The 22,585-nt window shown below is 36.1% G+C and overlaps 2 protein-coding genes and 1 long non-coding RNA gene across 7 annotated transcripts; 2 read left to right on the top strand and 1 right to left on the bottom strand.

Annotated features, from left to right (window-relative positions):
• Positions 1-6,928: 6,928 nt before the first annotated feature.
• Positions 6,929-10,213, top strand: LOC113314255. Of its 5 annotated transcripts, XR_003342338.1 has the most exons (7): positions 6,929-7,057; positions 7,171-7,273; positions 7,372-7,468; positions 7,610-7,781; positions 7,866-8,693; positions 9,234-9,319; positions 9,662-10,213. It is a non-coding gene; the product is annotated as an uncharacterized LOC113314255 (long non-coding RNA). The 5 variants fall into 5 exon arrangements; XR_003342339.1 differs by having other exon boundaries at positions 7,634-7,781; positions 7,866-9,319; XR_003342336.1 differs by having other exon boundaries at positions 7,866-9,319.
• An 896-nt stretch (positions 10,214-11,109) lies between these two features.
• LOC113312720 lies at positions 11,110-12,255 on the top strand. The gene has a single exon (XM_026561457.1). It carries the CDS (start codon positions 11,110-11,112, stop codon positions 12,253-12,255), a length of 1,146 nt encoding a protein of 381 aa, XP_026417242.1.
• Positions 12,256-17,365: 5,110 nt separating this feature from the next.
• On the bottom strand, positions 17,366-21,875 carry LOC113309794 (protein NPG1-like). The gene is made up of 7 exons (XM_026558306.1): positions 21,733-21,875; positions 21,322-21,623; positions 20,671-20,958; positions 19,847-20,105; positions 18,510-19,720; positions 17,994-18,141; positions 17,366-17,875 (listed from the first exon to the last, which is right to left on the bottom strand). The coding sequence occupies exons 3-7, from the start codon at positions 20,842-20,844 to the stop codon at positions 17,556-17,558; spliced, it is 2,112 nt and encodes a 703-aa protein (XP_026414091.1). The 5' UTR covers positions 20,845-20,958; positions 21,322-21,623; positions 21,733-21,875; the 3' UTR covers positions 17,366-17,555.
• Between the last annotated feature and the right edge of the window lie 710 nt (positions 21,876-22,585).

Here is a 22,585-nt window from a genome sequence, read left to right as displayed (position 1 = left end):
GTGCAAATTGTGATGGAAAATAGAATGAATCCTTGTGTATTCCGCAGTAATTGATCTTCCCTGATCCATATTTTATGTATTACTGTGAGACTACGTAAAGTGTCTTATATTGAGCATTATAACAACCAAGTTGATTATTTTTGTGATTAGCTTTGTTGTTGTTCCGTAAGGTACTTTATGTCGAGTATTTTTGAACTAAATTAGTCATCTTGTTTGGTTATTTAGTTATGACTCCATAAGTTTCTTATGTTTGAGCGTTCTTGACTGGGTTGATTATTCTCATGATTAACTTAGTCATTGCTCCATATATTCTCTTATGCGAGTATGGCCAATTAAATTGATTATTTTTTGTGATTAGTTTGGTTGTGTATTTCGATTGAATAAATCATGGGTTCTCTTGTGCTTAATTTAATTGAATATTTTGGATTCAAATTCATACTTGTATGTGATTTGTTATGTCCAAATAAATCCTTCTTTTCTTTCGAAATTAAGGTCGTTCTTGTTGTTCTTTCGGGAATGACATATTATGGGGGAGAGTTCTTTTTGAACTTGCGCTTAATTGCCATATCTTTGTGGGGAGTACGGCTGTGGAATATTATAGGGGTTGTCTTGTATCTTTAAACTCCTTGATGAATGCATTTAGCTTCGGCTTTATGATTGCATCTAAATAAGATAATGTGTGTTTCTTTCTTTTGGTCTTGAAATGTCTCTTTCGGAAATTTCATTAGGATCCCATTTTTGTACCTTTGCCAATTTTATTGACAAAAAGGGGGAGAATTAATATGTAGTTCACACTACAAATACATATGGTTTTCGGATCATTATGTAAGGGGGAGTGGTTTCCATGTGAGATGGAGTATTGACTAAGGGGGATTGATACATATCACCATAGTATTGTTGTTGAAGTTGTGATACAATTGAACTTTGACGCCGTGTAATGATACTATGACACTGTAGAACAATGATTGAGAACTATTGTTTTCTTGTTGTTATAGATACGGATTTTCAACAACGATGATGCTAAACTTACAACCTTTGGGATCATTGGAGTACTTGGAAATGACGAAGATTTCGAGTAGTGTTGAAGATTAGGCATGTAGAATAGGAGCTACAAAAGTTTATTTATTTATTTTTTGTATTTCGTATGTATTAATAGTTTTGTCACTAAAATTGACAAAAGGGGAGATTGTTAGAGCATTGCTCGCTCGAACTTGCATGCGTTTCTATCTCAAGCATGTTTGTCGATGTTAGTGATCAAAACTATAGGTCTTGATTTCTAGCCTATATAGCTAAAGGTCTCGGACTAGGATAGAAAGTGTAGTTGAGCTCAAGACTCCATGGAAATCATCATATAAGACGAAGGAATACTCAAGGAACTGGTGGATCTTCATCGACTAAAAGGTATGTGGAGACTTGAACTTATCTATCACTCAAAAGTCTATTTACTCTATCTCCTACTCTTGAGACTAAACTCGTTTTGGTATAGACTTTCATTATACACATTTTCTATTTCGAGCCGAGTTTATCTCATATATCTATTTCTCGAAATGTGTGTTGGTAAGCTTTCGCTTTAGCCAAATTCATCTTTGCCTAGTGACGAAAGTCATGTAATGTTTCAATCACTTTGGAAATTGCTATGACGAAAAATGGTTTGTGAATAACGGCTATATAACGTTCTCTGAGAATGTTTCAAATGATTGAAATGAGAGTTTAGATTACATAACCATTGGTAGGATATAAGTATTATTGTGGAAACACATATATGTATAAGTCCTTATTCCTTGAACCAAAGTTTGCGAACTTTGTTGATCAAGATAAATGGAAGTGGCGTGAACCAAATCCGCGAACTCAGTCCTCGAACTGGCGAAGTTCTCAAACCTGAGAATTTCTGCTGGAGTTTATGTACTCCTTCCATGAGCTTAAGTCCGCGAACCCAGTCTGCGAACTTGAGGGGTTATATCTAAAACCGGTTGTTCTTGAACTCATGTTTAAATAAACTAAGGAATGCTTTTGCAAACCGTGGCTATAAAGTTCATGAACCGATTCGAGTGAATCAAACCATTTTTACTTCGATTGTGTCTTGTGTAGTTACATAATATTTCCTTGCAATTGAACAACTCTCTAACTAGTTCATTTGAGTCATTTGAACTAGTTATGGTGAAGAAGAATATGGTTGATATGAAAGTGATCATATGGATAACCATTGGTTAACTATTGTATAACCAACAAATGTTAATGTTTGGGTACGGTTCATAAACCCAAAATTGGACATTTCATTTGTGTTTAACAAGCTAAGTTTTCAATCTAACGGTTGAGAATATTAGCTTGAATCTAATCAGGTTTTCATCTAACGGTGAATATTGAATTCTTTGTCACCAAGCTAACATTGATTGCAAACCCTGATTTGAAAGAATATATAAGGAAGAACTCTAGCAACTGGGAAACCTAATCCCCACACATTCTGTGTGATACTAGTTGTGCTAAGCTAAAGTCGATTTTCCTTTAACCTTTGGTTTCTTCTTCTAAACTAGGTTAACGACTTAAAGACTTCATTGGAATTGTGAAGCCAGACCGATACTATTTTTATCGTAGTTGTGTGATCTGATCTTGTTGTTTCTATCGTTATGAATACAATTGAAATAATTGGCTCGAGATTTTATATCTCCGATAGGCAAAATATAAAAGAAGTCACAAACATCTTCGTCTCATAGTTTGTGATTCCGCAATATCTTTTTTCGCTGCGTCGATTAAGATTATTGTGAGGTGATCAATAATACTAGGCTGTTCTTCGGGAATATAAGTCCGGGTTATTGATTGGTTCATGTTCACCTTGATTTATCAAAAGATGGAACAAAACTCGTAGGTATATTCGTGGGAGATGGATTTATCTATTACCCTAGACTTTTCTGTGTGATACAGATTTTTTTATTAAAGTCTTCGACTTTGGGTCGTAGCAACTCTTAGTTGTGGGTGAGATCAGCTAAGGGAATCAAGTATGTAGCATCATGTTGGGATCAGAGGCATAAGAGCAGAATTTTACCTTGGATCAGTATGAGATTGATTGGGGTTCAACTACAGTCCATACCGAAGTTAGTTTGGAGTAGGCTAGTGTCTGTAGCGTCTTAATCCAGTGTGAGTTCATCTGGACTAGGTCCTAGGGTTTTTCTGCATTTGCGGTTTCCTCGTTAACAAAATTCTGGTGTCTGTGTTATTTATATTCCGCATTATATTTGTTTATATAATTGAAATATCACAGGTTGTGCTTTTTTCAATCAGTTAGAATATCCGACCTTTTGGTTGTTGATTTAAATTAATTGACACTTGGATATTGGTCTTTGGTACCATCCAAGTTATTTCTCTTTGATAAAGACTCGCAAAATTCTATTTGCTTGAGTAAAGATCAAATCGAGAGATTGAGATATAAACTATTTGATATACTTTTCTCTAGATTGAGTCTGACTGTCTAGTTGATTCTCTAGAAAGTATATTGTAGTTTGTCCATACAGATTGCTAATCGAATTATTGGGTATGGTTGTTGTATCCCCGCTTTTTCAGCGTCAATTAGATTGACGTTGGACGTCCAACGTTATTTTGATTGATGTTCGAGGAGTACCGATTTTAGTTGGATTCCAAGCGGTCCTCTAAGGAACCTTGGGATATGGTTTGAAGAAGGTGTAAAATATTCCATATCTTGAAATAGCTGGTTTAATCATAAGAGGTTAATATGAGTCTCAACAAAAGCTACAGTAAAAGCTGTGAGGCAAGGTCATATGGAAGGTGTTAGATAGGAGGATCCATATTTGTTATTCACTTTAATCCACGACAGCGCAATAAGGTTGCCGGTGCTTTGGAAAAATATGCTAAAAACCATAATTGTAATGGACATTGGATTTCTGCTCCCCGTAAAGTACTCACTTCTTTCATTCTACACGAAGTACTCGTTTCTTTGATTCTACACGATAAGTATGATATGAGACTTGGAGATTAGGGGTGTTAACATCGGGTTTAAGTCCGTGTTTGCTTTAGGTGTTCTAGTGGTCTAATAGTAGGTCCGTTTTTGTTTTGTTAGTCTGCCGGAGTTATCTTTTTTTAGTTTTAAGTCTGTGTTAGTAGCTGTTTAGGTCTGATGTATTCGAAGTGTGTGATGTATTTTGTTAAACTTCCTTTGTATTCTGATATACTTTATGTTTATTCCTTTGTATTCAAAATGTGAGAAGTAACAACTAATGTACCGGAAAACTCTCCCAGTTTGGCTTCCAAGGCAAGGTCCAACTATTCTTGCGGGTATTATTCACAATTGTATATATAATTTGAGAACGAAATACTGGCTCCAGAATGAAAGTTAGGCCAAAAGTTTGAATTTTAGAACTCCTGGCCCCCTACCAATAGAAATCAAGGGTTTTGAAATATTTTCGGTGTGTTTTTTCCACACGAAATGGTGAGTAAACTCACATACAGTAGTATTCGCGGGCTTGAAACCCTTTTTTTTCCAAACCCTAACTTCTGAGTTTCTCATACACCGAACCCTCTGTATCCTCTTCCTCGCTCTCTGATCTTTTTGCTACATTATTATTTTGTGCTCTTTTTAATGCGCAAGTGATAAAACATGTTGGAGAATCAAAGTTCTTCACAGAGGTTCCAATTTTCCTACCTTGCTCTTTTGAATTATCTTGTTTGTTTTGTTTGATTCTCAAAGTAATCTTTGCGACCTTTTAGATCATCTCTCCCTTATAAAACATAGTTTGGACAACTTAGACAAGTTAAAGAGTGGTCCAGATTTCTTCTTGGGAAAGCTAAATCTACGGCTGTAAAATGATCACTTTAATTAACTTTCAATAATAAATGTTCTATTAGTATTTCATAATAAATGTTTGTTTAATTAATAAAATAAATATACTTCCATTAATACAGTACATAATAGATGTATCTTATATTAAATCAGTAGACATTAATGGTGGTTGTGATGGTGGGAGGGAGTGGTGGATAAACGGTGGGGATAATGGTGGTGGGTGTTGGTGAGAATGGTGGAGTGATGACGTCAATGGTGGCGGTGGTGGAAGAAGCAGTGGTAGTGGTATGAGAAATGTGTCCTAAGGTAGATAAATTACTTAGTTACCCTTTGTTTATTTTTTTATTTGATATTAATTTTTAGTTTCTTTTTCAATTTCTAATTTTTTATACTTAAAATAATACTTTTTTTAAACTTAAAATAATACTTTCATTAGTACAATACATAATAATTTTATATTATATTAAATCAGCGGACACATTAATAGTGGTTGTGATGGTGGACGGGGTGGTGGATCAATGGTGGTGATAACGGTGGTGGGTGTTGCATGTGAGATTGGTGGGGTGATGACGTTAATAGTGGTGGTGCTGGAAGAAATAGTGGTGGTGGGATGAGAAATGTGTCCTAAAGTATATAAACTACTTAGTCAACGTTGGTTATTTTTTTTATATTTTTTTCTTTAAAGAGTGGTCCAGATTTCTTCTTGGTAAAGCTAAATCTACGGCTATAAAATGATTAGTTTAATTAACTTTCAATAATAAATATTCTATTAGTATTTCATAATAAATGTTTGTTTAATTAATCAAATAAATATACTTCCATTAATACAATACATAATAAGTTTATCTTATATTACATCAGTAGACATTAATGGTGGTTGTCATGGTGGGCGCTAGTGATGGATCAACGGTGGGGATAATAGTGGTGGGTGTTGGTGAGAATGGTGGAGTGATGACGTTAATGGTGGTGATGGTGGAAGAAGCAGTGGTAGTGGTATGAGACAGTTGTCCTAAGGTAGATAAATTTCTTAGTTACCCTTAGTTTATTTTGTTATTTAATATTAATTTTCGATTTATTTAATATTTATTTTGTTATTTTGAGGACTATAAAGAAACCAAGGTCATTCTAAAAGTTCAATACCAAACCAAGATAAAGCGCGGTTATAATTGAAAAAATTATTTTGCATAAAAAGATGCCTCAGAGGGCTATGCTAGATAACAAAAGAGCAAACGTTTATAATGAGTTGACTGGTAGCCGAGCGACAAGCTGGGCACCAACCCTTTTTGACATCTAAAAAATTATTTATATCTAAACTGTAAGTGTTTTACTTTCCATACCATATCAAAAAAACTATAAAAAATTATTCTTTTACGTATTAATCTAAATTTTGCATTTGGACAAGTTAGGCAAGATAAACAGGGGCTGAGATTTGTTGAGGAAAAAGATATATCAATGGTTGTGGTTGTTTACATCCTTATTTTATTATTAACTTCACGTAACAAATATTTTACTAATCTCTCATTGTAAATGAAATATATTTTCATTAAATAAATAATAAATTTCTTAATGACCATTACGGATGATCGGGTTGGTCTTTGTGAGTGGTGGTGCATGGAACCGGTGATGATAATGCTGGTGGTGGAAAAGGTAGTGATGATGGGTGGTTCCGGCGATGGTAGTGCGGGTGCTTAGTGTGTTAGTGGGAATATTTATTCTATGTCATTATGACATAAATAACTTTATTATCGAAGTTTTGGTTGATTTTCTTAATGTGAAAATGAGATGGTTATTAGTACAAAAGAAAAAATTGTACAAGCTGCCCACAATTTTTTCCGAAAAAAATCCGAGAAAAACTCAGCGACAATAGGGATAATAAAGATTTTTAATCGGTCCCACCACATGTTTCACCCTATAATTTTTCCGAGACAAATATTTAGGTCAACCTAAAAATTCTCGGAAAGAAAACGTTACAATTGAAAAACATAGGAGAATAATTGTCATTTTATATAGAGCCGACAAAAAAAATGACAAAAATTGGACATAATTTTTTTACTTGATATGGAGGCCGTGCCGTTACGGCACGGGTGAAATTCTAATGTTCTTATAAACTGAACCGTGAAATATATTCATGAATGGAAACTGGGTTTGCAGATACAAAACCACTTTTTACACAAAACCCTAACTTCTTCATCTTCTTTTCCACCTCCTTCGCCACCACCAACTCTTGTTTCACCACCATCTGCTTCTGACGCTTTGGATCCCCGAAAGGTAAACAATTAGGTATTTGTTTTAATATTATGTTCATTAAAATGTATCTATAACACATAGTTGTTTTGGGGGAGTTTTCTTGAGTCTGATATTTTTTTTATTGTTTCGTGAAGATACTACTGATAACGGAATGAAGATTGAGCTATTCGTGGTTGTTTTTGGAATTATGTGAGATTGAAGTAGAAGCTATTCAGGATGTCCTAGGTTTTACTCTGGGTAAAATTTTATGCTTCATAATCGATGAGTAATCTCCATTGACAGACGGTATAGTTTGTTAATGAACATTAATCGTTATTTTAGTTTGTGTTTTTCAGTGTTGTTTTAATGATCAAATAACATCGGACTTGGGTTATAATGGAAGTTCAAGTGAAGATGAACTATTGAAGTGTGCAGAGGTTGAGCATTTTACAAGTAAGAATATGAAGGCTTTTTGTTTAGATGTTGTGTTTTGTGATTTTTGGTTGTTTGTTTGTTGCTTGACTATTGCTTCTTGGAAGTAATCACTGCTGCTCCTTTAGTCCTTTGTTTATTTTCTTTTGGACATATCAACAGAATATGATCAACTTCATTATTTAGAAGTCATGTCACAACACCAAGACGATGAGACCAGAATGGAATGCTGACTGCAGAGTAGTAATACAGTAATGAAAGAATCCAAATCCTGAAGAAGATGTTTATGCATGGCTTGGATATAGTTTCAAAAGTTTCTTTTCGACTTCAAAAGGTTAGAATGAGCATATTTAAAATGCCTTTGGTATTGTGGTTTAAACCTTTAACTTGGAGTGCTTCCATCCTTCACATGTTTCAGGTGAAATCACTAATGCAAAATGAAAAACTGGGGAAAGCTTTCAGGCATGTGGTTAGATAAAATTTAAACTCATAGACGAATTCGGTAAACTTCCTAAATTCTAGATCCCAATATATCCCACTTTATAAAGTCGCTTCTTTGAATTGTCTTCCATAGTTGGATTAAGAAGTTAATTGGCTTACAAAAACGATTGTCTTTGTCTATAATATGACACATAGAGATATTTTATAAATTACAGTATACGTCTACGAGAAATGGATGTTTGCTAATTGTTCTTTCTCCAATTTAGAGAGAACTTACAGTAATATTTGATTGAGAACAAAGTCTAAGATAGTTTGTTGTTTCTAACTTTCTACATTTTACTTAGCAATTGGGTTGTCACACGACTTCACATGGATAACATGTATTCATATTGATTTGTGCTCTCATGATATTGTTGCGGTTGGAGATTAGTTCTTATATTATTTTTTAACATATATATGGACGGACATGATTTAGCCATGGAAGCATGTGATGTTGCATTAGCAGTAGAACAACTCTAGAATATTTGGTGTATAACTCCAAATTTATCTTTTAATATCACCCATGTCACGTAAAAGTGTGTATACTCATACTAATGCTTCTTAAGAACAGAACCTATATATAAATAAAGGAAACACTAGGAGTTACTGTTGCTTCCAACGGAAGCTTGCAGCTGATAAGTGTCTATAGTGGAAAAGATGCCAGAATTACAAGAATGTATCGATGCCGATTAAATGGCTTCAGATACTCTCAATTCTCAATACGGCTACAATGAGTTACTGATAAGTGTCTTGATCCATAAATAAGGTAAGTGTCCTCTTTTATATTTTCCTGTGGTTGAATATGCAAGATTACACTAAATTCTAATATTGAATTTTAGCACAAGATAAATTTCAAAATGGATCTCATGCCAAGTAAATTTTCAGTTTAATTCAAGTTGATTTTTTTTTTCCATTTGTTTTATGTTACTATGAAAATTTTATTTTTTTGGTGCTTGAATCGTATGATAATTTACTGGAATTTTCCCATTTTTGTTTAGGTAGTTCTCTAATTTGTCGAATTTATGGTAGTTGTTGTGTTTTGTTTTAGTTCCATAAAATGGAGATCAAAATAGGGTTTAGGAAGAACAGAAAGACTCAGTTAAAGTAAAGTTGGATTATATAGTATTGCATTGGGCCTTTCTACAGCCCTGCTCTGTTGAGTCTCGCATAAACAGATTCCACTTGCTTTCAGACATCTTCAAAGTTTGTAACACACAAAATATTAGTATGATATGGTTTTGGTTTTGTAAAACAGGTGTCTTATGAGATGATTTTAAACTTCTCTTCTTTGATGTCTTTTCAACAGTTTTCATCTACGCTAGAAGATCTCACCAACATTAGATAAACACCGACAATTCACCTCAGGATCTGTTATGGTAAAAGCTTCATGAGGTCAGACTTCTTCAAATTGTAGCCTAACTCATTTTAGACCTTTTTATGGTAATTGTTGGTTTACATTACCAATATTTATTTCTTCTATGGCTCTTAGGATGTTCTTAGCCTCTAACATATCGCTTAAAAGAAGTTCAACTTTATGGGGCAATTAAGCTTATTATGAAAACAAACTGAACGCTAATATTTTAAATCTTCGAGAAAGTCGTCGTATATTAAAACGGCGGCAACAAGTGTTTTACAAATTTTTCAACTAGAGATATCGTGCGTGTTTGGTTTCGATGAGTACTGAAAATACTTATTATTGGGGTTTAATGTTTGAGCATTGATTTCTTTTTATAGGTTCATTGGGTAGCATGGCGAAAAAATACCCCACACCCTGGAAATTCTCATTTAATGTCAGTAGATGAAAAGCTCTTGGAAATGGTTCCAAGACGTCTTCATACTGTTCTGTAAGGGGAATAAAGATTCTATCGGATCAGGGTATACTGGTATAGGATGGAAGCAAATGAAGCAAATAAAATATATGACTTTCCGTAGGTTCCAACAGCTGACTCAATGAAGATGGACGATAACATTTACTACCAGAATACAGACCTCATTATACTATACCATTGGAACCTCATGCTATGCTGATAACGACAAATACATGCTACTCCTCTTTATGTATGCCATTGTGGATTGTCGTCGAGAATCACGGATTAAGGGGAAGTGATGCTTCACACGGTTAATAGAACTATATGCATTTTCACATTCAAAAATGTAAGAAAAAAAAAGAAAAGAAAGAAACAAAGAAAAAAATCTAATTATGGGTTTATCCTTCAATTTTTTGTTGTTTATGCAACTAGATTAATAGCGGGATTGCTGAATACATTAGCATTTCAATTTTTTGCATATTACTTTGTATTTAAAGGAAAGTCTGTCTCAATATTCATTTTATATATTCCGTGCACTTGATCTAATTCATTGGTGTCTGCTTGCGCTAGACTAGGTTTGAAGTTCGAAAATTAGTAGAAAAGATGCACAACTAGCTAACATTCTAGCTCTTGCCTTCAGTGTGAAGGTTTAGAACGAACTCTCAAAACGCAGTTACTGTTGGATTTGGAACTATCAATTTGTTCAGATGAAATGGTAGTTTGTCTTGAAAAAAGAAAAGCCAACTGGTAAGACTAATTGACGTCTGTTGGTAATTCGCTCGCTTGAAGTTCAAACATCAGACCAGAACAGCTGAACAGAGGAGATTTGGGAGGATCACAAATTCTGAAGAAATTTAGCCACATAGAACCGCAGTGGAAGTGTCTGCCACAACCACAAGATACTACTCAGGTTCGAAATAAAGATTTTGTTCCGAGGACCTCCTCTACACCTGCTGTTACCAGCAAAGAGCTAACAACAGATACACTTCTTAGAAAACCTTTGGATCATAAATTAAAGCATGAACAAAAGAAGAGGTTGAGAAACAAGATCAAGCAAGAAAGATGAAGGACAAAAATAAAAATATAAACAAAGACAGGAACACAAACACCATTACTAAACAAGAAAAAAGTAAACTTCAAGCCATAAAAACATAGTTCACCATAAGTAATAACCTTGCTATGCCCCTTCACCAAAGTTCAAACTCAACTCATTTTCCATATATCCTCCTACGACAAAACAAAAGAACTTGCTACTAGAAGAGAGGCAACAAATTTTCTATATGGTTCCTCCTCCTCGTTATCTTCTCCACAAGTTTATTCTGCTCTGCTGTTGTCTTTACTATGGACTCTCAGCTTGTGCAAGTTCAAAACAAAATGGCTTCTACATCGATAGCAGACAAATTGAGAGCATTGAAAGAACCAATTATCTCAGCAGAAGATTTACGTCAAGGAGCAATACAGTTCAAACACTGTTTTCTGGGAAAAGTTTATTCAGATAAAGCCTTCTCAGTTAGTGACTTGGACAAAGAGCTGAAGATTCTGTGGCCGAAAAGTAAAGATATTTACATAAAAAAAGAAGAAGATGAATCTTTTCTAGTAAAGTTCCAAACACAAGATGAATATGATGTCGTTCTAAAGTTAAGGCCCTGGTTTCTAGATGGAGATTTGTTTGTTCTTGTTCCATGGAATCCTGAAATACCAAAAAGTCTAGTGGATCTGACAAAGCAGCTATTCTGGTTAAGGCTTTATAACATGCAGCCGGGTTTTGCAACTGTTAACATTGTGTATAGTTTATCTACAGTAATGGGAGAAGTAAAAGAATTGGACCCGCCTGATTGTGTTCTTCCTAAAGGAAAGATACAAAGAGTCTCAGTTGTGATTGATGTTCGTAATCCACTTCCTAGAGGTTTTTGGGTGACGAATGCTGCTGGTGAGGAAGTGTGGATTAGGTTGTATTATGAAAAACAACCTTTTAATCTCTGTAATTTTTGTTACACCATAGATCATAATGAAGCAGACTGTTCTACAATTGCGGCAGATCTTCTTCAACAACAGAGGGGTCATTTTTCCTCTACTTCTATCTATGATCCTCCATCATGGACAAACCCAGATGTGAGAAAGACTAAAGCTGCAAAACAACGAGCACTGGAGGCTAATCAAAAGGCTAAAGGGATAAATAATGAGGACCAAAGTACAAATTTGGATCAGCATATTGTGGTGACTGAATCTGATTGCATGCATGGAATCCAGCAGAATCCAGTTCATTTTATTATGGAAGTTTCAAAGGACTCAGTAAATCTGAAAGAACAACATAAAGACAAAATGGTCAGAGACATTCCTCTCTCGTCTATTCCCTCTGAGACTGAAGATGGAGGTAATGCTCAAGGTATGTTACAGACACATGCATTAGAAAATTTACATGATTCAGTGGTCCAAAGACATGAAAAAAAAATCAGAATTGAAGAAGGTGGTCCTAGTAATTTCAATGTCATGCAGCATAATAATGCTAATAATCTATAAAGTGGAGACCTTTTAGGTAATATGTCTGAGACATATGTGGAGAATCAACTGAGAGAATTTAATATGTCAATGGGTCTAAAAAGTGGTCACGTCGAATATGGAGCTTCTTAAAGCTTATATGGCTCTAGGTGCTTTTAATTTTACTATGGATGACCTTAATGCTTCTATTTTAGACCCAGATGCAGCTAACTTAGATCAAGCTTTTAAGGAGCCACTGAAGGAACTCATGCATCATGTGGAGGACAACCTAGCAAGTTTCAATCACAATGGTCATAATTTAGATGGGTATGGATATGAATGTGTGAGTCTTGATGATCATACACCATCCACTAATTCTCACACTTCCTTCCATGGCACAGTATCTGAGCAAAACCAATCCAAGAGACACAAAGCACCTTCTTCCAGCACTGATGCACATGTACTTATACATTATCCTTATATTCATTACAACTATATTGTGCTTTCATATTATACTTTCGATCTACATATTCAGTTTTCAATTTTCTTTCATTTTAAATTGCATCATTATTATTTACACATTATCATGAAAATTTTATCATGGAATGTACAAGGACTAACTTCCAAAGAAACGAGAGATTTCCTAGCTTACATCATCCAACAAAATAATCCTGACATTGTCTTCCTAATGGAAACTAAGGTCTCTGAAGCTAGAGCTAAAGTGTTAATGCAATCCTACTGCTATCCTAATCTATTTTTTGTAAGCTCCATAGGACTATCTGATGGATTAGTGTTGATGTGGAAAGATGGATTTCCCTGTGATTTAGTAAGTAGTAATAATAACATGATTCATCTTTTAGTCACTTCAGATGCATCTAAGCAAGAATGGCTTCTTTTCTATGTTTATGGATCAACTCATTATGAGATGAAACAACATCAGTGGGAGTTTATTAGAGAGTTGGGTGATAATGTTTATCAGCCATGGGTGATTATAGGAGATTTGAACATTCATCTGAATAAGCAACATGCTTCAACTAGTACTAATTCCTTGGATAATTGGGTGTGTAATGTTGTAGACAGTGTGGGATTAATGGACATGGGCTATGTGGGTACAAAACATACTTGGTCTAACAAAACTAATGGAAAAAGATACAAAAGAGCAAGGATAGATTATGCTCTACACAACTCAAGTTGGGTCAGAGATTATCCTAACTCAAAAGTTTTGCATCTTCCATTTTTAGGGTCTGACCATTGTCCTTTATTATTAATAACTGATAGTTTTGTGCCAAGACAAAGTAAAGGTTGGAAGTTTTTTAGATGTTTGTTACAAGATTCCACATATGCTGATTTAATCTTAAACACATGGACTTCTACACCAACAAACATGGATCTCAATGCTAAGTTAGGAACAATGAGAAGGCAATTATCAAAATGGAATAAACATCATTTTGGTAGTGTTCATTCTAATGTTCAGCACTTACTTGCTTCTCTTTCTCAGCTACAAGCAAAACCGTTTAGTGATACTATTTCGGAAGAAATAAGTGATACTATTCGAGAACTTGAGTACTGGAAAAGGATTGAAGCAGGTTTTTGGAATCAAAACTCAAGAGATCATTGGGTCCAAGATATGGATAATAACATGCGTTATTTTCATACTAGAGCAAATAGAAGAAGGTCACGGAACCACAATACTGCTTTGAAAGATGGAAATGGACACTGGTGTTACTCTATGGAGAGCCTTGAAAAGCTTCTTACATCACATTTTCAATCTATAGCAACTTCTACCAATCCAGAATTCCAGCAGGACTCTTTTGATTTAATTAGGCCAATAATTACAACTGAGGAAAACCAATCCTTGATCTTTGTTCCATCAGCGGATGAAATTTATGAAGCTTTAAATACTATACCTAGTTGGAATGCCCCGGGGCCTGATGGGTTCCCTGCCGGATTCTTTCAAACTCAATGGTATATAGTTGGCAAGGATATTATTCATTTAGTGCAACAATTTTTCCTCACTAAATATCTACCACCCCATCTTAACCAAACCACTACATGTTTGATACCTAAAACCCATCACCCTTCAACTCCAAGTGATTACAGGACAATTGGGCTTTGTAATATAACCTATAAAATAATCTCTAAGTTACTAGTACTTAGAATGAAACCACTAATGGATAAGATCATCTCCCCTACTCAGGCAACTTTTGTTCCTAAAAGATATATAAATGACAATATTGTTGTAGCTCATGAATTGATTCACTCAATGAAGAAATCACAGAAAAAGCAAGGTCTAGTAGCCCTCAAGCTAGACATGTCAAAGGCATTTGATCGAATTGAATGGCCTTTTGTTGATAGGATGTTAACTTCTTTGGGTTTCTGTGAAGAATGGAGGATAATAGTACAACAGTGTATTTCAACTACATCTATCTCAGTCCGACTCAATGGTAATCTGTGTAATCCCTATATACCTACTAGAGGACTTCGACAGGTGATCCACTGTCCCCATATTTATTCATATATCCATGGAATACTTCACAAGATCCCTAATGCATGCCGAGTCTATAGGCTTAATAAAAGGTATTCAAGCAATTAATAAATCCATAGCTATTAATCATCTGCTTTTTGTGGATGATTGTATGCTATTCTTCCATGCCTCTGATAAAGGAATTCAACACATAAAAGAGATCCTTCACAAGTTCAGTCTGTTGTCAGGAGAAATCATCAACTTCAGTAAATCATCAGCATTTATTGCAGGAGATATAACCCCTGAACACAAACAAGGAATCTTAAATAGTATGGGAGTTAAACAACTGATAAATGCAGACAAATATCTGGGTCTTCCCATTCTTTTGGAGAAGTCTAAAACTAAATCTTTTGCTTCAGTTAAAGACTCTTATGAGCACAGACTTCAAGGCTGGTGTTCTAAAACATTAAATTTGGGGGCAAGAACTACTTATACAATCAGTATTAGATGCTATGCCAGCTCATTATATGAGTAATTTCAGACTACCAAAGACTCTTATTACTAAACTTGAATTAATTCAGAGGAAGTTTTGGTGGGGCCGTAAAAAAATAGGGGTTATAATCCAATTGCTTGGAATTCACTCTGCTTACCGAAGGAAGAAGGACGGTTAGCCTTTAGAAATCTAGAGTTATATAACAAAGCTCTTATGATCAAGTTAGCATGGAGACTGTGTACCGAAGAGGATAAGCCTTGGACTCGACTCATGAAGGCCAAGTACTCTCCTTTTTGTAGCTTTCTTCATCTTCAACAAAATCATAATAATAGCTTTTGGATCTGGAAAGGCTTAGAGGAGGGTCTCATTTATGTAAGACAATTCCATAGGTGGGATGTGAGATGTGGTACAAAAACCTTGGTATGGTATGATAAATGGGTGAGAGGGTTACATACACCCCCCCTTCCTAAATCAAACTTCTTAGAACCTATTCGAATAGTTTATGTATCAGATCTAATTCTACAAGAGCCAAGAAGATGGAATGACCAACTAATACGTAGAGTTTTCCCAGAGGAAACAGTCGAACTAATACTTAAGATGCCACTAGTTCAGCAAGGTACAGACAAATTAATATGGGAGCTGAGTAGAACAGGTGAGTTCACTGTCAAGTCAACCTATAAAGAATTACTAAGACAGTCAAGAAACTTGAATGCTCAAAGAAGCTCTGGAATTCCTACCCAAGTGTGGAAAAGCTTATGGAAAACAAAGGTTCCGCACAAGATTAAAATATTTATTTGGAAGTGCTTAAGAGATATTGTGCCGACAAAAGATAAATTACATAGGGTAAACCACAATGTAAACCCAATATGCACCAGATGCTCTCAACATGCAGAAACCATAGATCATCTCCTACTTCATTGCGATTACTCAAGATCAGTATGGTTCAGAATAGATGTTAATATTTCTAGCTTACAGCACAACAGTATTCCCTTCAAAGGTTGGCTAAGCTCTTGCTTACTTAAAGCAGACAGTAAAGACTCCACTTGTACTTCCATGATCATGATAACTGCCTGGTTCATCTGGAAAAATAGATGTCTCACAGAGTTTGAAAATAAAATACCAAACTTGCAGTCGACAATTCACTCTATAAAGTATATGGTTAATCAGTGTACAACAGAGAAGTTACCTAATAAAGAGCCAATGGTGGTATGCTGGTCTCCACCAGTGGGTGATATTATTAAAATTAATATGGATGCATCACTGGATAGCAATAACTCTCATATTGGCATCGGTTTAATCATGCGCAATTCTACAGGAAACTGTGAAGGCATCAGAGGGAGGATCGTTAATGGAGGAATAGATCCAGAGCAGGCCGAGTGTCTAGCCTTTAAAGAAGCAATCAACTGGGCTAGAGAAACAAAGCTGACAAAGGTGGTGTTTGAAGGTGACTGTGTCAATCTAATCAACTCTGTGAAGTCTGCCAAATCTTCAGTCCGCTGGACGAATGACAACATTGTATATGAAATAAGGCAGCTTTTATCTTGTTTTTTTTGGACAGATGTTATATATGTTAAGCGGCAGGCAAACAATACAACACATGTAATTGCTAATAAAGTTAGAACTGGCAAAACTTCTTTTGATTATCATTGTCAATTTCCTGATGTTTTCATAAAGGAAATCAGGAAGACAAATGTAAGGCCAAGTCTATGCTAGTTGTAGATTTTTTTTCTAATATAAGTATCTTTGCATCAAAAAAAAACATATAACTTGCGGAAAAAGTTCAGATAAAATCTTGGAGAGAAAGTTGGGAATGTAGACTTGCCATTTTCTTCTCCACCTTCGATGATAGTAGTCAAGGGTCGGGCTGGCCCTAGCTAAATGGGGCAAATTTGCTGGAAAATAAAAGTTCCATTGAAATCTCACAACATTTTTATGTGAAAAGTTTGGAAACGAGCATTATGCACTAGGCATTTTACCAGTCTGATGAGAGAGTCTGCATTAGTCGGTTCCAACTGACACTCAGGCGTTCTAGTCCATTTTCATTTGTGGAAATTGCAACAATTAGCTACCAAACTCGACTTATTTCATGATATACTCCAAAATTAATTTATCCTATCAGGCATCTTGGTGACCTTTGGGGCAGACCGGCAGATAATGAATATAGTCGCGTTTCAATAGGATGATGGTAAAGAGAATATTAAAACCTTTTTGCACTTTTATGAATTTCCTGAACTGTTTGCTTCTTACACCGCAGTAAAAGTGAATAAAAATAAATAAATTATAGGAGGGGAAAAAATTACAAAAGTTGTACAAATTCATCCTACACAAATTATGTATCTCATTTCATTTGCTGTTTTTCCTATTCCAATTTTGGTATGCAGAGTATTAGGTAATTGAAGTGAAGCTTTCAATGGGATCAGACTCTTCAAGCATAGATGCTGCTTGGAAACAGTCGGAAGCATCGGCAACACGTCCATCATCTCTGTGAACCATTCCTAAATAATACCAAGCAGAACGATTAGTGGGTTCAAGCTTTAACGCATCCGAAAGAAAACTTCTTGCAACAGGCAACGACTTAGAACCCATTTTCCACAGCAAAGCACCGACTGCGACTTTACAAGGAACATAAGTTGGGTCCAAGGGGAGAACATTACAGTGAGTAGCCAATGCTTCTTGAATTTGCCCACGTGCTTCGTTCATAACACCTAACACAAATAAAAATAGGGATGAGAAAGAGTTGCATTACTATGTAAGAGTGATAGTCTTTTATGTCATCTTTTCAACATGGAATCCATTGACTGATATATAAAATTCAGAATTTGCCTTCAGTATGCAACGTAGCGGCAGAGCACTGCCTCAACGCTCTAGCTTTCTCCAGGCATATTTCAGCATCCCTCCAATGAGAAAGGCTGGAGTACAAATTTGCAAGACCTTGCCATACTTCAAATTCACTAACCTTATCATCCTCAACCTAACAGGCAACAAAAGAGAGCCACGGCATAAGGTCACTGAAGCATTACCCACATCAAGATATTACAAGAGAAAGCTAGTATTGATATCATAAACATTAGAAGGAAACAAGCAAACAACTAGAATTTGGATGCTTGTGAATGGTTCTTTTCCCAAATGATGATATCCGCATATTGCTAATACTAGTTAGTGGAAGTGTAAGCACCTATAGAAACAAACTGATTACAATTTATCTTTTTAGTTGCAACTACTTAAAAATAGTTTACAGGCTCAACTAGGTCACAGCTCGACATTTTAAGAAATCTCTTGAAGTGCCTTCTGAAATAAAATGTTTCATAAAAATAATTAATTAAGTTAGCATAAACTAACCTGAGAAAGACTTCTGAGAGGTCCAAAAGATTTCCTCTGGGCTTGAACCAGTGCGAGGAGGAGTTTATATGTTTCCCCTGCCTCCATTGGCAGTGATTGAGAAATCTTCAGCTTCGCTTTCATCCTGAGAAGTGCACCTTGCTCCCACTTTGCAGTTTCATCAATGGCAGCATCTGTGACCACTTCGGCCTCTGAATACTTTTGTTGGGCAGATAAAACCAATGCAAGCAATCTCCAACCTTTCTGTACAGACCCCCCTGTTGCATCAATGAACTGTTTGGCACAACGCAAGGCTGCATTCGAGTTCTGGTGCTCCGCATATTGAATTCCCAACTCAAATATTAAATCTGGGTTATCCCGTTCATAAGTAGTTGCCTCTTCTAATGATTTCAGTGCTTCAGATTGGAGGTAGCACCTCTCCTGGTCAGAGGAAGCAGTCTTAGCTTGCCGTCCAAGACAAAGGCCCAGCATACGTAGACCTACTCCCTTTAAATGCAAATCCGTCCCTTGTGCATTTTCAATTGCCCTCCGTGCATACTGCACACCCTCAGAAGCAAGAATGGCATCCTCGCTACAAATCTTGGCAGCTACTAATAATGCCAGGAGATCGTTTGGCTTCTCATGCTTGTGTAGAGATTTCCTCAACAAGTTCAAGGCAGCCTGGTTTTGCCCTGCTGCACTGTAGCTAAGAGCTAGAGTGTTCCACCTATCACAACGATGCATAACTCCTGGTAAAACCTCTTCAAGTTGCTTGGCCAACACAGAAGTTTGGCCACACAGCGACAAAGCAAATGAAAAATGCTCCATCACCGAATGATCCCATTTTATCTTGCCAAGGTAACACTTCCGCAAAAGAATCATCAACAAAAGAATAGCTTCTTCAAGATTATTTCTCGGCACATATGAGCCATCAATTTGAACAGCTAAGCTGGGGGCACCAGCTTCAACACCACTGTACAGCAAAAAAAGGGCAAATCCTTTCTGAACTCTTGCACAGCACTCATTGTCAAGGTTCCACTGACTTAGGAGTGCCCGTCTGTACGCAGCCATTGCTTCCTGATAACAACCAGCATGTTTCCAAAGCTCTGGAAGGAGCTCAACAGCCTTACTAACTGTCTCTTGCAACTTATTGTCCACTATAGCATCAGGAATCCCGTTATTGAATATTCTCTCCACAGCGTCGAGCACACTTTTACATTCCTGAGCAGCCTCTGGACAAACCCATAAAACAGTGTTATGCAGATAAAGATGTTTCAAACAGAAAATTAACCAGAAAAAAGATGAACAATATTAAAACGAAACCCCTAAAAGTATATGCTTATAGAGAAATTTATTACCAGGTACTCTCCCAAGTTTCTGCAGAGACTTAGCTTTCAGAAATATGGCTTCAAGTACCAAGCTAGCAGCATGCTGGGAAACTGCATGAACTGATTCAGTACCACGGGAGCTTTTGCGTCTATTGCTAGATGGTTTCTCAGTGAGAGAAGGTTGCAGCCGCTGTATTGCAGCCTGAAGATCTATACCATCGAATACTCGAAGAGCACCTTCCAAGTTGCCTCTTTGATATTCCAACCTTCCTAGAAGGGCTCTGGCTTCCTTCGAAATTCATGAAACAACAATTCAATCTCATATATTATTATTATTATATAAATATATATATGAACATACAAGAGATGCACAGATGTTGAACAACTGTTCTATTATTTACGGCATCACAGATGCGGAGTCGGTGTTGAACACCCTACATAAGGAACATACAAGAGATCAGCGCCTGCAGATTTCACAAGATTATGGCTCGGAACAATTTACATGGCCAACCGCACTTTTATCACTGCAAAGGCCATAATTCGTAAATATATATCACACTCCACGAAAATTTGTTGCTCAACCTCTTTGCACAGCATAATTCTCTTTGCATACTCCTTATTTATCAACAGACCAAGAAAAGCCATTTTGCAAGTTTTTCAACAAATTGACAGGAATCCCGTTTACCAACTAAAAGGAATACATAAGAAGTTTAACTAGTGCTTACTTGATATGTATGCAGATCCCCACTTACAGTTAAGGTTTAGAATAATGTTTGACATGAATGGCGTAAGGATACTCATGGCCTATGGTAGAAATAAACATGGAAGAAAAACCTAATGAGTTGAACAATCACCTCGAAATTGAGTGATAAGCCTTCACGAAGAGAAGATTCTGCCTCCTGAATATTACCCTCATCAAGCTTCGCTTCAACCTCAGAAGTTTTCATACAAAGCCCATTAACATGGACTTCTCGATCCTCCATTTCATTTTCAACTTCACTGGATTCTCTTGATTGACTCCGTCGCATTGTCAAAATCAGTTTTCTTCATAAATTTTAATAAAGGAGGGTGCGCGTGAATTACTCACCGCGCTACTCGTTTGCCCTTTTACACCTCTTGTTAACTGCATCAGCAGAACCTTACTGCTAACAGGAAGAAAAAAGATACCACAATGCAAAAATGTTATAACTTTACAATCGAAAAAGGCAAACCCATCAAACACCAAAATCATCATCTATTATCAACTATTGCTTACGACGCCAAATCATATGAACTAATTAACCTAATAAAATAACAATGCAGTATCCAACCTATAGACTAATATCAACAATAATACATCGAACATCAATTAAAACACGAGAAAGGAAACGATCAATGTAATATCAAACAAACCCCAAAGTCACATATTTTCAAAAACTACAAAATTCAAATACCTATAACCAGTGATCAAATTCAAATCTTACTGAAACCAAGAATAGTTACTATGAAGATTAGGAAATTCATACCTTAATTCCACAAGTCATCAATCATATACATCCAATTCCTTACCCCAAGAATGAATTGTCAATGAGAGAGAACAAAATTAATGGATCTTTCTTACGTGAGAAAATAGATCTCGAGGAGAAGAAGGGAGGTGTTGAAAATTGTTTGGTATTTGGTATATAAACAAATGGACGTTACAGTGATCGTTGAAATAATAGTTCAATTTAATTGTTATGAATAGTAAAGTAAACGGTACTGATCACATCACACCGTTACCAAAATTCACCATTAAAAACCATACATAGATGACTCATCGCCTTCAATCCTGCAAACGTAAATAATAAATAAATTAAATAATTAATTAATAAAATGATGTTAGAATAAATTCTATCATCAATCATTTTCATGGCTGAATTTCTTTCTTTTTCACTAACCTTGGATCCTTTTTCTTTCGATTTACAGAATCAAGAGAGAGAGGAAAAAGAAAGCAGAGAAGAGAGGACCCAATGGACCGTTGAGACCATTTAATTGCCGCTACTCGGTAAAAACACTCATAGCTAAAACAAAGATCCCGATATCAGGGTCCGGTGAGGAACTCAAGAAATCGGAATCTTAACTCGTTTTGCTTTGATCTGAAGCCCATTGAGCTTAGTGATTCTGATTCTGATAAATCCTTATGGGCCCATCAGAATGAGTCTGGATTCATTCTAAAAGAAATGAGTTCTAAATTGGTCTCTCTCATTCCCAAAGTGCAGTTTCGTAACTCCGTTGTGGAAGTCAAACCTATAGTTTTATGCAACTGTGTGTACATATTTAACCATCAGCCACGCGTTTATGAAGAAATACGTGGAAGGCATGCGAACCAAGCCATCAAAACATGATGAGATACGCTCACAACCAAGAAGCATGCCCCATCAGCATCAGATCTTCGTCCAGATAATCCGATGGCAGAAAATTAAGGTGTACCAAAGTATGATGTTACTGCGGAGCACCAAATAGGCCCCAAAGATCTACTTTCTCTTATCCCCAGAAAGAGCCAAGATCAACGGCGAGGAGCAATTTGACTGACACGGATGTGACAGGGGAAGAAGACACTTGTTTGACACGAGCAAACGTCTCAACTACCCGCATTAAACACTCTGAGCAGTGTACGTGTCAATCAACCCATAGGACGAACGAGGACAACCCTTCGTGATCAAGCATGGAACGCAGGGGGCATTGTAAAAGACGAAGACCGCGTGATGGACACAAAGCACAAGAAGATAAGGTTGCAACGGCCTCTCAGAA

The sequence above is a fragment of the Papaver somniferum genome, chromosome 9 (assembly GCF_003573695.1).
Source record: "Papaver somniferum cultivar HN1 chromosome 9, ASM357369v1, whole genome shotgun sequence".
Classification (NCBI taxonomy): Eukaryota; Viridiplantae; Streptophyta; class Magnoliopsida; order Ranunculales; family Papaveraceae; genus Papaver; species Papaver somniferum.
Note: the sequence above shows the minus strand (reverse complement) of the source record. Positions and strands in the feature narration are given on the sequence as shown.